This window comes from Momordica charantia (genome assembly GCF_013281855.1).
Source record: "Momordica charantia cultivar OHB3-1 chromosome 5 unlocalized genomic scaffold, Mcharantia_2.0 BLBB01000005.1, whole genome shotgun sequence".
Taxonomy (NCBI): Eukaryota; Viridiplantae; Streptophyta; class Magnoliopsida; order Cucurbitales; family Cucurbitaceae; genus Momordica; species Momordica charantia.
Window position 1 is genome coordinate 5207699 of NW_028275163.1, and position 15443 is coordinate 5223141.

At 33.9% G+C, this 15443-nt stretch overlaps 1 protein-coding gene and 1 long non-coding RNA gene across 2 annotated transcripts; one reads left to right on the top strand and one right to left on the bottom strand.

Moving 5' to 3' along the window:
- Positions 1–10736, bottom strand: LOC111009381 (Nucleic acid-binding proteins superfamily). The gene is made up of 13 exons (XM_022282444.2): positions 10396–10736; positions 8902–9088; positions 8502–8574; positions 5388–5526; positions 5190–5299; positions 4798–4938; positions 4585–4726; positions 4337–4477; positions 2674–2834; positions 2456–2527; positions 2126–2264; positions 1183–1449; positions 1–452 (listed from the first exon to the last, which is right to left on the bottom strand). The coding sequence occupies exons 1-13, from the start codon at positions 10681–10683 to the stop codon at positions 294–296; spliced, it is 2019 nt and encodes a 672-aa protein (XP_022138136.1). The 5' UTR covers positions 10684–10736; the 3' UTR covers positions 1–293.
- Positions 5610–9038, top strand: LOC148211185 (uncharacterized). The gene is made up of 3 exons (XR_015790898.1): positions 5610–8198; positions 8324–8570; positions 8898–9038. It is a non-coding gene; the product is annotated as an uncharacterized LOC148211185 (long non-coding RNA).
- Positions 10737–15443: the final 4707 nt, after the last annotated feature.

Here is a 15443-nt window from a genome sequence, read left to right on the forward strand (position 1 = left end):
TAGTCAATGTAAAACATTAGTGAAACATTATTTGCATTCCAGAGATTCAATTCGAGACAATTTTCAATATCAAAGACCTAAATCATTATATTTACAAAAATACTAGACTAAATCATTACAAAACAAAGTAGAGTATATAGTGTGGTTCATCTAGAGTGATTTGGGCTCTTCACTTGGTTTCCTGTTGGTGAACTCACAATTAAATGAAAATCGTACCTGGGTCTTGGAGTTTTTGACCTCTTGCCACAGCAATTGTTATAAACATTGTACCAAACTGCAATATCATTCACAGTTCACAGTTCACATTTGAGTGCACGAGTAATCTCCCACAAAACTGGATCATTAGAATGATCGAAACTATCTGCACGTCCGCTGCTCCGAGTCCTGCAATTTACTATTGCAACCACAAAACTTTCATTCTCGAGTGAAGATGGATACATTACTTGTTCTTCCTGCAAAATTGGAACCTACCCTTAACAACACTTGCGTTGGAAGAATCTGACAAACATAAGACTTCAAATTGAATAATGATTCTCATGATCAGATCATCATACATATATGATAATGATTTGTACATGCTTCAGCATGATATATCGCAATGTAAACCATAGAAAATGACACTGCAGTATTTAATCATTATATCTCATCTGCTAAGCTGCATCCTCATTATTTGCTAGACAAAAAATTGGAAACAATACTAAGTACTTAGAACCGTTTCTACAAGTTTTGCTTATAGACACTAAGCTCAGGGACAAAAAGAAAAGTATAATTTGCCCTAAAAACGACTTACAACCTTTTTTTGGGGGTATAGTTTTCACTTTTTTTTAAACACTTTTAGAAATTTATATGATTTATTAAACAATCATTTTTAAAATTTTTAAAATTTGGATAAATTTTTCATAATGTTTTTAGGGCAGATTATAGATATAGCTAAAAAAAATGGTTTTTAAAAAATAGAAAACCAAAAACAAAAATCTTATCCAACAAGCAACAACTATCCAGACATAATAATAATAATATTTCATGTTTCAGCGCAGAAATCTTACCTATTGGCAACTTTAGAGAAGTATACTATAGCAACTTATTATCTGTTCTTAAACAAAAACCATTTTCCCCCTCAAATGGCTATTCTGAAGTATAAGCAAAGATTAAAGAAAGCATTATTTTAAGTTCAGCCTCTACCTCAGGTAGTTCACAGAATTCATCGGGAGATATTTGCAGCAACTCTGCAGCAGTTTGACCTGTACACCATGCAAAGATTTTGGCACTGTCGTCCGCAAGGGTGATTTTCAGGTCGAATGTACGAACAATCTCAGACTTGCATTCATAACGACAGAAGCTGCACTCAATTTTGCCAGGTGTCTCCTCGACAAAATGACCACAGATGGAATGCAAAAATTTCGTACTAACATGACAATGTGAAACTTGGTCAAGTCGAACTCGACACACCTGGCAAGGAGATTTTGGGAAACAAAATAAAAATCATAGCACATACAGATTCCACAACTGCATTGAATTGGGTAGGCAGAATAAGTAGATAGTCCATTTAAGATCTGATATTATGATCGGAATGAATTAAAATTCTCAAGAAATAACAAGCATGTGATGTAAGACTACATCAACAAATGAAAATATTCTTAATCTATATTCGATAAAAATATGATCGTGTTAACTCCATTATTAGATTACCAGGGTATGGCAAAATTTCCCTTCCCATTTTCCACTTTGGGAGGGGTATGATTGATAAACAGAATTATCAGGGAATAAATAAAGGGTCAATTCTAAATAACTGTTGTCTTCTTTAAAAAAGAAAATTCAAAATGAGAATGAAAAGAGCACACATTCTTGGAAGGTCGCAAAGTTGTGTTTTGGGAGCGTAGCCATGATGTTTTAGAAGAAAAATATTGTGGGAAGAACATTCCTAATTTTGAATATTATTTTAGGATTCAGTTCTGGAAGCGTAGCATGTGAGTCGGGTGTCCACAAAAATTAAAATTTCCCCGAAATCCCAATAAAGGTTGCCAAAAGAGAAACCTCATTGGGCTCTTTCTTTCAAATGTAGTTCCTTATAACACATAACATAATACAGAAAGAAAGAAAGAAAAGGAAAAAAGAAAATCTTTACCTTTGTACCATGAGCGTTACTGCTTAGATCAGAAAGTTGAGAAAGTTTATGAAGACAAGATGAAGTTAGCAATGCTGGCAAACAGCTAAGGTTGACAAAAGAAGCTCCGACATGATTCTCAATCCATAAAGCCTCCAACCTTCACAAGAAAAAAAACTCAAATCACATTAAAAACGCCATTAAGAAATTGTCCAAATATCTAAAAAGAGAGAAATCTAACACTCCAAGTCGAAGATAAGTTATTAATGCTACGTCTGGAAGCATTTCAATCTGCTCAAGACTTCCAATTTATATCCTAGATAACTGAATATAGAGTTTGAATTAGCTCACCGATTCTTGTTCGTGGTGCAAGTCAAGCCACTTATATATACTGTATGTCCAACGCCTACCCTTCCCAATGACCTTTACAAGAGGGGGCAGAAAGAAACGGAAAATGAAATTGGAACTCAGAAAATGAGTAGAATTTTCTGTTATTTGAAGAGCTATGTAAAAATCAGACTCATAAAACCTAGAAAATAGAAGTTTCTAGGCAAAGAAAATGTCGATACCAAGATCTCACGAAGTGTAACTTCGCGGAAATTTCTCCTGTGTTATCTTCTATTCTCATAGAGAAAACAGCTTCTGTGGTATTTCTTTCATTAACTATATCTACAATGTTACCATATAAGCTAATGCCAGTCATCTTGTCTTGAAGGTCGATCACAAATGACTGTACACTTCACAAATAGCATGAAAAGTTAAGCAGATTCATCTCCATAAAGATCAGAAACCAAACTATAACAAGACAGATTTCAAAAATAGGAAATAACTAAAAATCAAATGATAGGAACCAGAGAAATATATTGATAATAAAAGAAATGCAAAAAGATAATTACCAAGTAATTCGAGTTACTTAGACCCTCCCAGTCCCTTCTCTTGAATATTCTTAATCAAGCTAAACCAAACCAAACAGTTACCTACCTCAATCATTTCCCACTTATTCTATTTAAAACAAATCCCCCTGACATCTGTTCTAAATAATTACTAATATATCCTTAATACCTAATAATATTCCTAGTATCCTAATAGCATTCCTATTACACCACAATTACAGTAATTCCAGTTAATTGTTTTGCAAACAAAGAAAAAACAAACGCTTGGACGATGGGGGATTTGAAATTTAATATTTTAGCATTGCAACCAGTCATATATAAAAGGCCAAGTGAATCGTCCTCAGTATTTTAACATCAGAAATGGGTTGGGCACAAAATGGCTTTTACTTTTGCATCTTCAAAACTTGAAAGTATGATGATGCTAAACAGGGACTGCAAAAAAATGACCGAGGCTAAGATTGCAAAAGGAAATGGTTTCTTGTGAAGAGGCTCGGGTTAGAAGAAAGTTGGAGCTGCAATCCGAATGGAAGGAGCTAGCCATTGTTTATGTCAAAACTTTTGCAAAATACAAAGCTTTGGGTCTAGAAGATGAGCCAAGAGTTTAAGTATTATTGAAGTTCGGTCTTTCTAAGGATGGAGTTTTTTGCAAACAAGTTGAAGTTTTCTACTCTGATGATGTTTTTGCTTCCACCAATATTGAAGGGATCGGTTCAGATTCTTTTGGCGCATCTCCTTGTAAAGTCTCTTGGTTTTTGTTCATCAGACTGTTTTATCTTGTATCTTCTGTTTTTTATCGGTTTATTCTCTTTTGTATTTTTTTATTACTTTCTTTTGCACCTTTTGGGTGTTTGTTTCCCTTGAACATTGTATTTCCTTTTCATTTCTCCAATAGAAATTCGTATCTCGTTCCAAAAAAAAAAGACCGAGGCTACATGTAGGACCAAATCAATCTGGATGCATATATAATACAACCAAAGTCAGGTTTGGTTGATACAGGGATTCGGAAAGAACTGTAACTGTACAAGAGATAATGGGGACGCAAGAAACGTTATAAATGTCAAGGGTCCATCGTAAGTTTGTTACTCCCATTGTTGGGCTGTAGTTTGGGTTGTTATTTTGTGTGTAGTAACTAGGGTTGGTTTGTTTTATTGAAAGTTGTCGTTCCTCTCATTGTAACTTTTCATCCTATCAATGAAAATTTCAGTTTCCTTTTTGACAAAAAGAAAAAAGAAAAAAATGTCAGGGGTCCATTGAACTACTATCTAGTTATTAAAGAAAAAGAAAAAGAATACAATGCAACCCGAACATTAACTTTATGAGAATCTTGAAAAAAACTCACCCGGAAAGGATAATTACCAAAATCAATTGTCCCATGTGAATCGCAGGGCAAGGAAACTTGAGAAACACGAGGACCCTGAGTAGGATACGTTGTACCAAGTACCCTTGAAGCTTGGTTCATATTCTGTGTTAATACACATACCTGTGCAGAATACTTGCGTATTTATAGGATCCAAGAATCAGAAAATTCTTTTTGTTTTGTGTGTGCGCTTGTGCGTGGTATGGGGAATGTGGGGATCTACAACTCACTTGCTCCTCGTGCTGAATGCAAGGCACCAAATATAATTGTGTAGCACTACCATATTCAAGACAAAGTTCATCATTTGTTCCAATGCCATTCTCGTTTACACTGGCAATATATGGTCTATCAAGTGCAAGCAAGCTACCAACACTATTGAAATGAAAACTGTTATACAGATATAAGGATATGATTATGACAACTGATCAAATTAAAAGATTCACCTTAAAAGATTGGCTAGCAAAACTTGTTCACCCCATAAGAGAAACTTTAACTTCAAACCATCGTTATCAACAAGAATGATTTGAATACTCTGTATGCTGTTAATCTTCTCATGAACTACCAGTGGACCAATAGACTCAATCCTGCAAATATTGAAGATAAGGAACCCATCATTTAGTTCATAATCAGACATCTAAGATCCATCTTACTGATTTATCTGGTCAATTCAGCCTCTTAAGTTTAAGCACTGACCACTTCAGGGAGGGGGAAAAAACAAAACAAGACCAACATAATACAAGAAACTCATTGCAGGTAAAGAAATCAGTTTAAATAGAGATTGGATAAAGCTGAAGAAAGGTACGAAAAAAGAAAAAAGAAAATCGTTATATCTTACTTTGCATATAATGAATATGTAGCCCCTTTATCGACAGCATCAAGAGAAACAGAGGCAAAGGAATCAGAACAAAACTGGGCTCCTAAAAGTATTACATCATCGTCCTCTTCCTACAATAAACAGAAGATATTAACTGTGTTATGAGCAAAAGAAACTGTAGTACTGATTCTGATAGTTAGGAAAACCATTTTTGACAACCTCATCTAACAATGTGATGAAGTATTCAGTTGGTAGAAGTCGTGGATGGCCAGAACCACCACCGGCAGCACGAAGATAGCATCCAGTTAAAAATATTTGCCTCCCTTTCTTCAGAATCCCATTCACTAAGTCGTAGAATCTGCCATCGAAATATTCTAGTTTTACTTGTTCATGTTCTGCCATGAAACATGAAGACTGCAAGTTCTGTGCAGTTTGCAGAGTTGTAACACAACCTTAAGATCAAGATGAAAATATGGAAATGGAAGTTTTTTTAGTACTACATGTGGGAAACAGTAGGCTTTTTGAAGATAAGAAGTCCGTGGTGGATTCTTTTTGTGTGAATATACAACATATGGCTTCTTGGTGGGCTACAATCCATAAGAAGGCTTTTTGTAATTATAGTCTTCAAATAATTATACGATATTGGAAAGCTGTGATTGTATACATCTAGGGGAGGGTATCTCTACCCTCTGCCTTTAGGTTGCTTTTTATTGTTTAGAAGTTGAATATAAGTTGACCGTTTCTTATATAAAAAAAAAATATATGTCAATTACTGCTGAGTTATGCTCGCTTTTGTTACGGAAATGAAAGTTGATTTTTAGGGATAAAAACTAAAAAAATGTGATTCATGCATATACATCTGAGAGGATATTAAAAACACTACTTTAATGTCCAGATGCTATAAATAAATAAATAAAACCCAGCGTTTCCAGCCTTCGCTTTAAATGGAGAACTTGGGTTGGGAATTTTCTTCGATACTAATTTTTCAATCTTGATAAATGGCAGTCCGAAGGGGAAATCTCTTGCAACCAAGGGCATCAGATAGGGAAACCCTCCTTCTCATTTCTCTTCTATCATTGTGGTCGATGTTCTCCATCAATTGTTAATGAGATGAATGCAAGGACCTCATTCAAGGTTTTAATCATAAGGGATTATGTCGACCAGTTCGCTGATGATGCTACTTTTTTTTTTTAATTCAGAGAATTAGTCTTCCTATAACCTAACTAGGAATTTTCTGTATTTTTTAGTTGACGTTGAGGCTTAAAGTAGATAGGGAGAAGTGTTTCATAGTAAGTGTTAACTGTAACAATGTTAAACCATCGAGGTTGGCTAATTTATTTGGTTTCAAGGTCGCTCCTTTTCCTAAGGTGTATTCGGGCGTGCTTTTAGGTCATTACCCTAGAGTTTATTTTTTCTTGTACTTGCTGGTTTGTAACATTTAGAATGTGATCACGTCTGGGTGGAAAGCCTTTTTCTATAAGGCTCACTTCGGTAGCTGGTATTGAGGGGTACCCGTACCCCACTGTACTTTTTATCTCTTCTCAAACTCACAAGGTTGATTGAGGAGAAGTTAGAAAAGGTCTTGAGAGACTTTTTAGGAAGGGGTTGAGGAGGGAGGTGGCCATTTAGTTAATTAGAGTTTTGTACTTTTGTGTCAAAATCTTGTGAGGAGGCCGGTGTGGGGATTAAGAATCTGGTGAGTAAAAGAGTATTGCCCAACTGGATAAATGGTTATGTATGACGATGCCCTTTGAACCTCAAATATTAGCACCATGGAATGCAAGTATGAGATTAATTCCAACGGTTGATTTTTTTTTAATAACTGGGAATCGGATCCAACAGTCGATTCTTAAATCCTAAAAAGGTGATCTTCCAACGTCATCCGAGCTTTCCATCTTTCATTACATTTTCTACGGGATAGATATAAAGTTCGATTCTGGAAAGAACCTTGGCTTTAAAATAGATCTCTTCAGCCGTACTTTCCCTTTTATTTTATAGTCCAATTAATAAAATTCTCTGGTTTCCTTAGTTGTTTGAAAAGGTGAGTCCCTTTCTTTGATTTTTGTTTTTGCATAGCCTTTCTCATTCGAGAAATAGATGAGTTAGTCTCTCCCATTTCTTCCATTCAATCAATCAATCTTCATCCAGATTGTAGCAATTGTTGAATGTGCTCTATCGATCCTTCTAATGTTTTCACTAGCCTGTCTTCATACATTTGATTGATTTCGTCGTCTTATTTTTCTCCAACGCACTATTTCTTTCTCTAAATTGAGGAAGATAGAGCCTCTACTCTACAGTTGTCCTTGGTCTGAATTGGTGAGTCATGTGCAAGTAATGCAAAGGATCTTATTGCCTACCATGGCCGTCCCTTTTGCTTCCAAAGTGTGGGGTTGTATGTGGCAGACTTTTGATATTTCTGTTGTTGAGAAGTAGAGCATTCAAGGGATGATGGAGGAAATCGCTTTGGATCCGTATTTTGGGGGAAAGGTCGTATGCTTTGGCAGGATAGTTTTTTCATGCTATGTATTTGGTAGGTAGGAAAGAAACCAAGAACTTTCATGGGGAAAGGTTTTGGGACCAGATGCGCGGTCCAACTTTATTCTTAGGTTGATACTTCGAAACTTTGTTTTGCAATTATTCTTATTTCTTTATTATTTATCAACAACTGGGGGTTCTTTTTTGTAATTTTGTTTTTAAGTTCTCCGATTTTAGTCAGCCCTTTTTTCATTAGCCTATATCTATACTGTAATTCTTGATTCTTTTGAATGCAAGCCGTTTTTTTCATTAAAAATTTTATATATTGCAACCAGAGTTATAACGCCCTCAGCCCAGGATTCGGAATCCAGATTTGACACCTCTCTGCCCCGACATCCCCTGCGATCCGACCGCGTCACCGTCTAGTTTTGAGCTACTTAGAAGAGCGTAGGCTATCCTTACGGACCAACACGAGTCCTTTCAACATGCTTTGTCCTCACTCACATTCTTCCTAGTAAAGCAACTAGGAGGTCATCCAGCCGAAGATTGCTCCAGGTCAAGCACGCTTAACTTTGGAGTTCTTACGATTGAGTTACCGAAAAGGAAGGTGCACCTTGTTAGTATAGGTAGTAACTATCATTTATTTTAAGCTTTCTTAACCATACTTTCTATGGTCCCAGGATCCCTCTCATTCAGATGTGGTATCGGTTCATTCTAATCGGGCGTTACAAGAGTGCAGTGGAGTAGAGGATCATATAATTAAGCAAACAAATGGCCATTCAGAATACATTCTTTCCAAATGGTTTTATTGCATGAACAATAGACCATAAAGGTAGCATCGCATAATAAGTGGCTTACCTCCGATGGAGATAAAGATCAATCGTATTAGAGCTCCAAAAGTCCCCCAAAGTAAGCATGTGTATATTTGTACCTTAAGAAAAACATGTTAAACATGTTGATAAAAAAATTCAGATTCATGTCTGTAATGACATCTGAACAGTTGAACTCGGGAAACAACATCCTGAGGTTAAGTAATTCAAATAATAAAAAAAAAATCTAAAAATACGTGAAGTTATCAATTCTTGAAAAACAATACTTATTGTGTAAATTTAATAAGTACTACGAATCTTTATCTATATGTTTCAGTTTCTTTAACCTTTTCCTCAAGCTACAAATATACTAGCTTCATTAATCACGTGTTCTAATTTGCAACTGCAACATCAACAACATTTAGGCTTAAGATGGGAGAAAAAGGTACCTGGAAGAATAAACTCATCGACAATTACAGCTTCCAAAACGCTACTTAAAGATAGAAAATTCTTCTCATGTATGGAGTCAATAGAAACTGTTTTTGGGAGCTTCTTCCTCCTAATCTTCTTCTTCAACTGATTAATGCATTCTGGCATTTTCTTGGGAGCACCAACTCTGTGTTGCTCATACCAGGCCTTCAAAACAAAATCAGTAGCAAAATAACTTTGTAGAATAGGACTGTAAATGATTAATTTAGATTATCTTAGTAGGTAACTAGAAGTGGAACCAGCCATTGCTTAATGCTTAGTTAAGAAATTTAGTTACAGTCCTTATTCAGCTTACTGAAGTTTTACAATATCTGTCAACAACTGTGTTTTGTCTTAGTCATCTAAATCAGGTGCAATCCGTTGATCCCTTAACTTGAAGGTTAGATCTAGCTGTTCAAGGGTATGGATTGCACATTATGCATACTTCAACTAGATCATTTCCATCCCAACACTTCTCTCAACATCATAGCTTTTGTGGCTAATCCTGACTCCCTCAAGCATCAGATGACTCGAGCTAATAACCGCAGGGTCTAGCAGAGTGTGCCAACTGAAACAAACATCAGTATTCCACCACTGAGAAACCTGGTGAGTCAGGTTACATCTGTGGAAACTATAGAAAATAGAAATAATTCTATGCTTCGGAAAAACTTATTCATCCCATGCTAACGAGTTACAAGCTAGAGGGGCACTTGACAAGAGCGAGAAAGAAATCCAGTATGTATTTTCTCCTAGAGAATAAATTAATTCCTTGACCATCAGTGTATTTCTTATTCCCAATCAAGAATATGAAGCTTGGGAGGCAATCGAATCATTTCTCACTGGGATGGTTGAATAATTCCATGACAGTTGAATTAGCCTCTCGGCTGATGAGATACTGAACTGCAAAGGAACATTGGGATGATACTAAGAAGCTTTATGGGAAGTTTATATTCGATAGATGCAGCAGTAAACAAGGGTGGGAAATTTAAAAATGGAGAAACACCTCAACACTATGAAAAGATATGCAGTGACTCTTGCACTGGCTATAAACTCAATCTCACGGACTAAGAATCTATCTGGGGAGCAATCTAAATCACTTGAATGTGGCCAATATGGTTATTCCTAATACTTCAAAAATAATTGAATTACAATTGAACCAAGCAATTTCTAAGGAAACATCAACTTCAAAAGCCTAGAAGCAACCTATGAATACTGATAATTCAATCTTCGTTAAGAATAAAACATGGGTTCTCGTACCACCCCCTCCTCACTTCGATCAGATTAGTAATAAGTGGGTGTATAAAATAAAAATAAACTCAGATGGCCTATGCTACGATGCCAAATATGGTGAAATATTTAGCCTAGTTGTGAAACATTCAACAAATCAGGCAACCAATTTAATATTTTAGTTCGATTACTCAAAGTATCTCGAAAATCGAAAGAATCAACGTTAGAGAAGTTTGAATTGGCGGTACCTGCGAGAGCTCAGATAGCAAAATCGCAGGGGTGACGGCACTCGAATAGGCGATACAAGTTTTAAGGACGCGAGAGGCGATCCAACTCCAACCAGGCGCACTGGTCTCCGCTCCATTAACATTTGGATCGTAGTCTTCTTCGTCTTCGAATGCTAGCACAGACCTCGCGTAGTCGACAAATTTAAGAAACGGATCATCTTCTTCTTCCTGAAGCCGCGGGGGATCAAACTCCATGGCTGAGTTTCCGCCGGCGCCGTCGGAGTTCAAACGCCGGCCACGAGAAGCCATTCTTGCGCCCTAAATTTTTGAGGTTCACTTTCAGCGGGAAAGTAGGCTGGCAATTTGGCGCGGATTTTAAGGCATATACTTAATAATAAATATTTTGAAATTAAAGAAATAAATAAATAGATAGTTTTAGAGGAAAACATTCTCGTTTCTTTCATTGTCTTTTTGTTTCTAATCTTTTGAGAAATTTTGAACAACCCAATCGTTTCTGTTTTTAATTTTTTTCAATATAAAAGTATTTTTAATTAATTTTTATCTACAAAATGCCCTAATAAAATAACATAAATTTTTAAATATTTAATTTAGAAAATTAATTTTTATATAAAACTTGTATATTTTTTTTATTAAAATGTTTAGAGAACAAAAAACAAAAAATTATTATAAAGGCGTGGTGTTTTATTTTTCATTTTTAATTAAAAAAGAAAAACAAAAAACAGTTATCAAATACAATTATATTTTTATTGATTAAAAAAGAGGAAACAAAAAATATGAAAGCAACTAATGGAATATAGTTCAATTGATCGATATATTAAGCCAACACAAGCTTAGCTGGGTGGTTACATACCTCTCTGACCAAGAGCTCATGAGTTAGAATCCTCGTCCCATTTTGTTTTGTTTATTAAAATTGAGGGTGTGTTCAGTAGGAGATCCCTCCTTGTTTGTGGCTCGAAAATGATGACCTATTGCTAATGGGGAGATATCTTTCATTAGGGTTTGATACTCCTTAATGGGGATCCCCAGAATAATAGCTTGCTTGTGGAACCCTTTGTCCTTTCCTTGGCGCACTGCCATCGAATCTACTAGTCCTCCTCAAAGCCAATGGGATAGAATTCGCATTAATTTTGAGATGGAACCCATGAATATTGATAAAAATTCATTTGATTCAGTCGTCTTTTACCTACAAAGAAAAAAGGGTATCTTGATACTTTTTAACTATCAAATACCAATAAATTTGACACTTAAAAGAATACATCAAGTAACAATATATACCATAAAAAACAAGTTGTCTAAAGCTTGTAACTAGTGTCAATCATCATGTTAAAATGAAAATTCACTTCAAATTGAATTATCAGTAACTTTTGCAACCTTTTTTATTGGTTATGTTTTGAAGAATTGCCTAATAGATACAACTAAGTGTTACATTATTGTATGAAGGATGATGTGTAGTTGATCTATCTTTTTTTTATATGTTCGAAATAAAATACGTGTATTTGTAACTTGCCTACATTTGTAATTATCATATATCTCTAATCTAGAGGTTGCGAGTTCAATCTTCCACCCCACATATTGTACTTAATAAAATATATTTTTTTTTCATAACGTAGTCTTAGGAATAAAATTTAAAAAATCGAAGTACATTTGATTTATTTATTTTTATCATTATTTTTTTTTTGAGGGTGGGGATATGTTACATGAAATAATGAATGAAAGTTTTGTTAACTTCTTTGTCTTTTTGCCTTTAACATTTTGTTATAATTTTTTCTCTATAGAAAATTTTGTCTCATTGTGTCAAAACATGGCTTTGTTAAAGTTTGATATGAAACATATTATGACATTAAGTGATACATATGAGAATTGTATATTATGTTATTCAGGTCTGAGTGTAGTGTTGTAGTGATCATGCTTGACAAGAAGATTCCACAAGCAAAACAAAAAAAAAAGCTATTTTGAATGGTAATCTTTTCAGATTATTAAGAAACGTTATTTGGTCTCAATATTTAAATTCAGTTGAGAAAAATTTCAAGTACAAAGCAACAATCAATTATATCATGTCAGGATAGAGGCGTTAATCTACGAACTTGTTTGACACATTAGTATTTTTTTAAACCACTTGACACGTTAGTTAAAACTAAAAGAGTAACGAATACAAAAAACTAATGATGATTTAAAAAATAATAAAATAATATTTATAAAGATTTTTCATAAGCTAAAAGTACGATCACATCAAGAACATTGAAACTTGTTGAAGTGACAATCGATCACGGATCCCATAACAACAAAAGAGATAGATCAACTACAACATCATTCACTCAACTCGATTCGACGTTAATTAGAAGAAAGAACAAAACTTAAAACACAAATCTCTCTAGATTCTATGTTTTAAAGATATATAGTTTTAATAATGAGATGGTTCACAAAAGGGCACCCTAAGAAAATTCTGTGGAAGTAATTATTGCAAAGAGAAGGGATGGACCTACAAAAAGTAAAAATTGTAGAGTGAAGAGAGTTTGTCAGAGTAAGTCAAATCTGAAAAACAAGAAATGAAATGAAAAGGGCAGTTGAAATTTTGTTGTTAGGTTGATATAAATGCCCATGAACACTCACCTCACATTTTTCATACTTTATTCTATCATTGTTCTTTTTTCATATTTACCAAACAAACCCTCTCAATCTTTCATGTCAACTATTGACCTTTTCTTGTATGTTTCTTTTCTTCTTTCTCGACATTAATTCGATAATATATGTCTTAACCACTCGTTGATCAACTATATATTCCAAGTTGATCGTTAAGAAATAGTTACAACAATAGAAAATACGGCTACAAAATGAGATTACAAGTTCTCACCATACAATATAAGATAATTATGATACGCTACTTGATAATTAAGTCATTTTCAACTTACCAAACTCGGTTTAGTCTAATTTCAAATCAAAAAGTTATTTTTTCCTTAAAATTTTGGAATACCCCTATCTCCTAATCAAATAATATAATAGCATCACACGTGTGTATTCGAGAAAAGCGATATGATTTTTTGTTGATTGAAAATATAATTAATTTTATTCATGTGACTGATGAAGGTCAATATCTTATTTATTTATTCCTATAATTTAAGTTGATCCTTAACTAGTTAGCTACGTTCACATTGACACACCTGATAAGATGTCGGTACTCCAAAGTTGTTTAAATGATAATATTCACTATCTTGTTTAAAATCTCATGGAACAAATGCAACCTTAAATGTACAAATTTTGCACACTAATAATGGAGTTTAGACCCCACATTAGGGAAATTTTATAGTATTAGATAATAGTACCAATTATTTTCATCTATATTTAAGCATATGATTATTTAATTATTCATTATTAAATAAATTAGGGATAACAATAATATAAAAGTAATGACATGGTTGACATTTTGTTTGGAAATTTATATTCTTATAGTTGAACTATAAAATTAGATTATTCCAGCCCCTTTCTATTTTCTACTAAAATAACGTCTTAAAACTTGATCGAAGTTCACATTTTTTTATACCGCTATGAATCCTACCTCCATTAAAACATAATATCCTATATTATAGAATATTTAATTTAAATTTAAAAACATAATATCCTATACTATAGAATATTCAATTTAAATTTAAACTTGGTATTATTTTACAACTAGCATTATTCTTTTCCAACAAAAAGAAAGTTCCACTCCCAAATTTACCAACGGTTCAAGTTTGGAGTACACCTTCTCAACAACAAAACTAATGAATCCACTCTAATAGAGGAAAAATAGATTTCCTTCCTCCCAACACACCATCAAAATTAAAGAAGCTAATCATTAAATAAAATAACTTTGTTAAAAGTATGTTTCTCAATGCTTTATTTTTGTCGTCAAAGGTTACTTTTAGAACTTAATTAACTCAGTAATACTCTGTTTATTGACAATCAATAAACAGAGCGCTATTGACAGTCAACCAATAAAAGGAGTACTAGCTATCAATTTAAGTTCACAAATTATAGTTGAGCAAACTCGAACTATATTGTAAGCATGTCATAAGACAAACAATTTCACAACAAAATTTTATTTTCGTTGGAGGTATATTTCTCAATGTCATTGTTTTTTTTTGCCAAATGTTATTTTGCCGTTGAGAAATGGAAGTCGTTGGCGAAAGGGTTTTTCTCGTCAATAAAAAGTTATGCTGACGTTTCTTTTATAAATTGGGACGAATGTTTGAAATTTCTTGTGGCGACCTTTCACCAGGTAAGTCATTAAGATTCTATTTTCTATACTCTACCTAAAAGACCTCATACTACTGGCGATCGATACACATCTAACGATCTTTTTCAATTCCAACCAAACTAAGTTTCGAATCCCAGAAGACACACCGATACAACACTCGTACTTATTATTATTTTTCTTTTCGGTATAAAAGAACAAATAGAAAGAAGGCAAGAAAGATTTTTCACGACCAAGATATGAACAATGACGATAATTGCAAAAGCATCATCATCACAATGACTTCTGAAAGACCCTGAAAAGAGAGCTTGTCATAATTAGTTTATGAATGTGTGATCAAATTTTGACATCATCTCCAAACCATTGACTCTATGGTAAAGATAGGTATAAAATATTAAATTTACTCTAATCAATTCGCTTAAAATTTTAAGTTTATTGGTGATTTAGCATGGTAATTCCTGTGTATTCTCGAACTCTTGTATTGACATTTTTTTCTTATTTAATATTGATTTCCACTTGTTGGATCTGGTGCTATAATTTCTAAGCCTATAAATAAGAGGGAGTGTTAAGATATATTTATAAAAATTAAATTTACCTTGACCCATTAACTTAAGTTTTTTTTGCATTAGTAGTTTTATATGGTACATTTCAGAGTAGAAAGTCTCGTGTTCTCAACTCCGATATTGTCATTTTCTCCCTAGCTATTTAATATTGATTTCCGGCCTTGTGCAAAATTTTAAAGCCCACAAGTGAGATTAAGTGTTGAGATATCTATAAAACATATTCTAAACCATCAGCTTAAGTTTTTGGATTTATC

Bases quoted from the DNA above. Each gene is read 5' to 3' on its own strand.
- LOC111009381 (XM_022282444.2), bottom strand. From the start codon at position 10,683: ATGGCTTCTCGTGGCCGGCGTTTGAACTCCGACGGCGCCGGCGGAAAC. The intron at 5,527-8,501 runs GTAAGCCACTTA...TTTCGATGGCAG, and splicing joins GATCTTTATCTCCATCGGAG to ATTCTACGACTTAGTGAATG. The intron at 1,450-2,125 runs GTAAAGATTTTC...TCTCCTTGCCAG, and splicing joins GTAACGCTCATGGTACAAAG to GTGTGTCGAGTTCGACTTGA.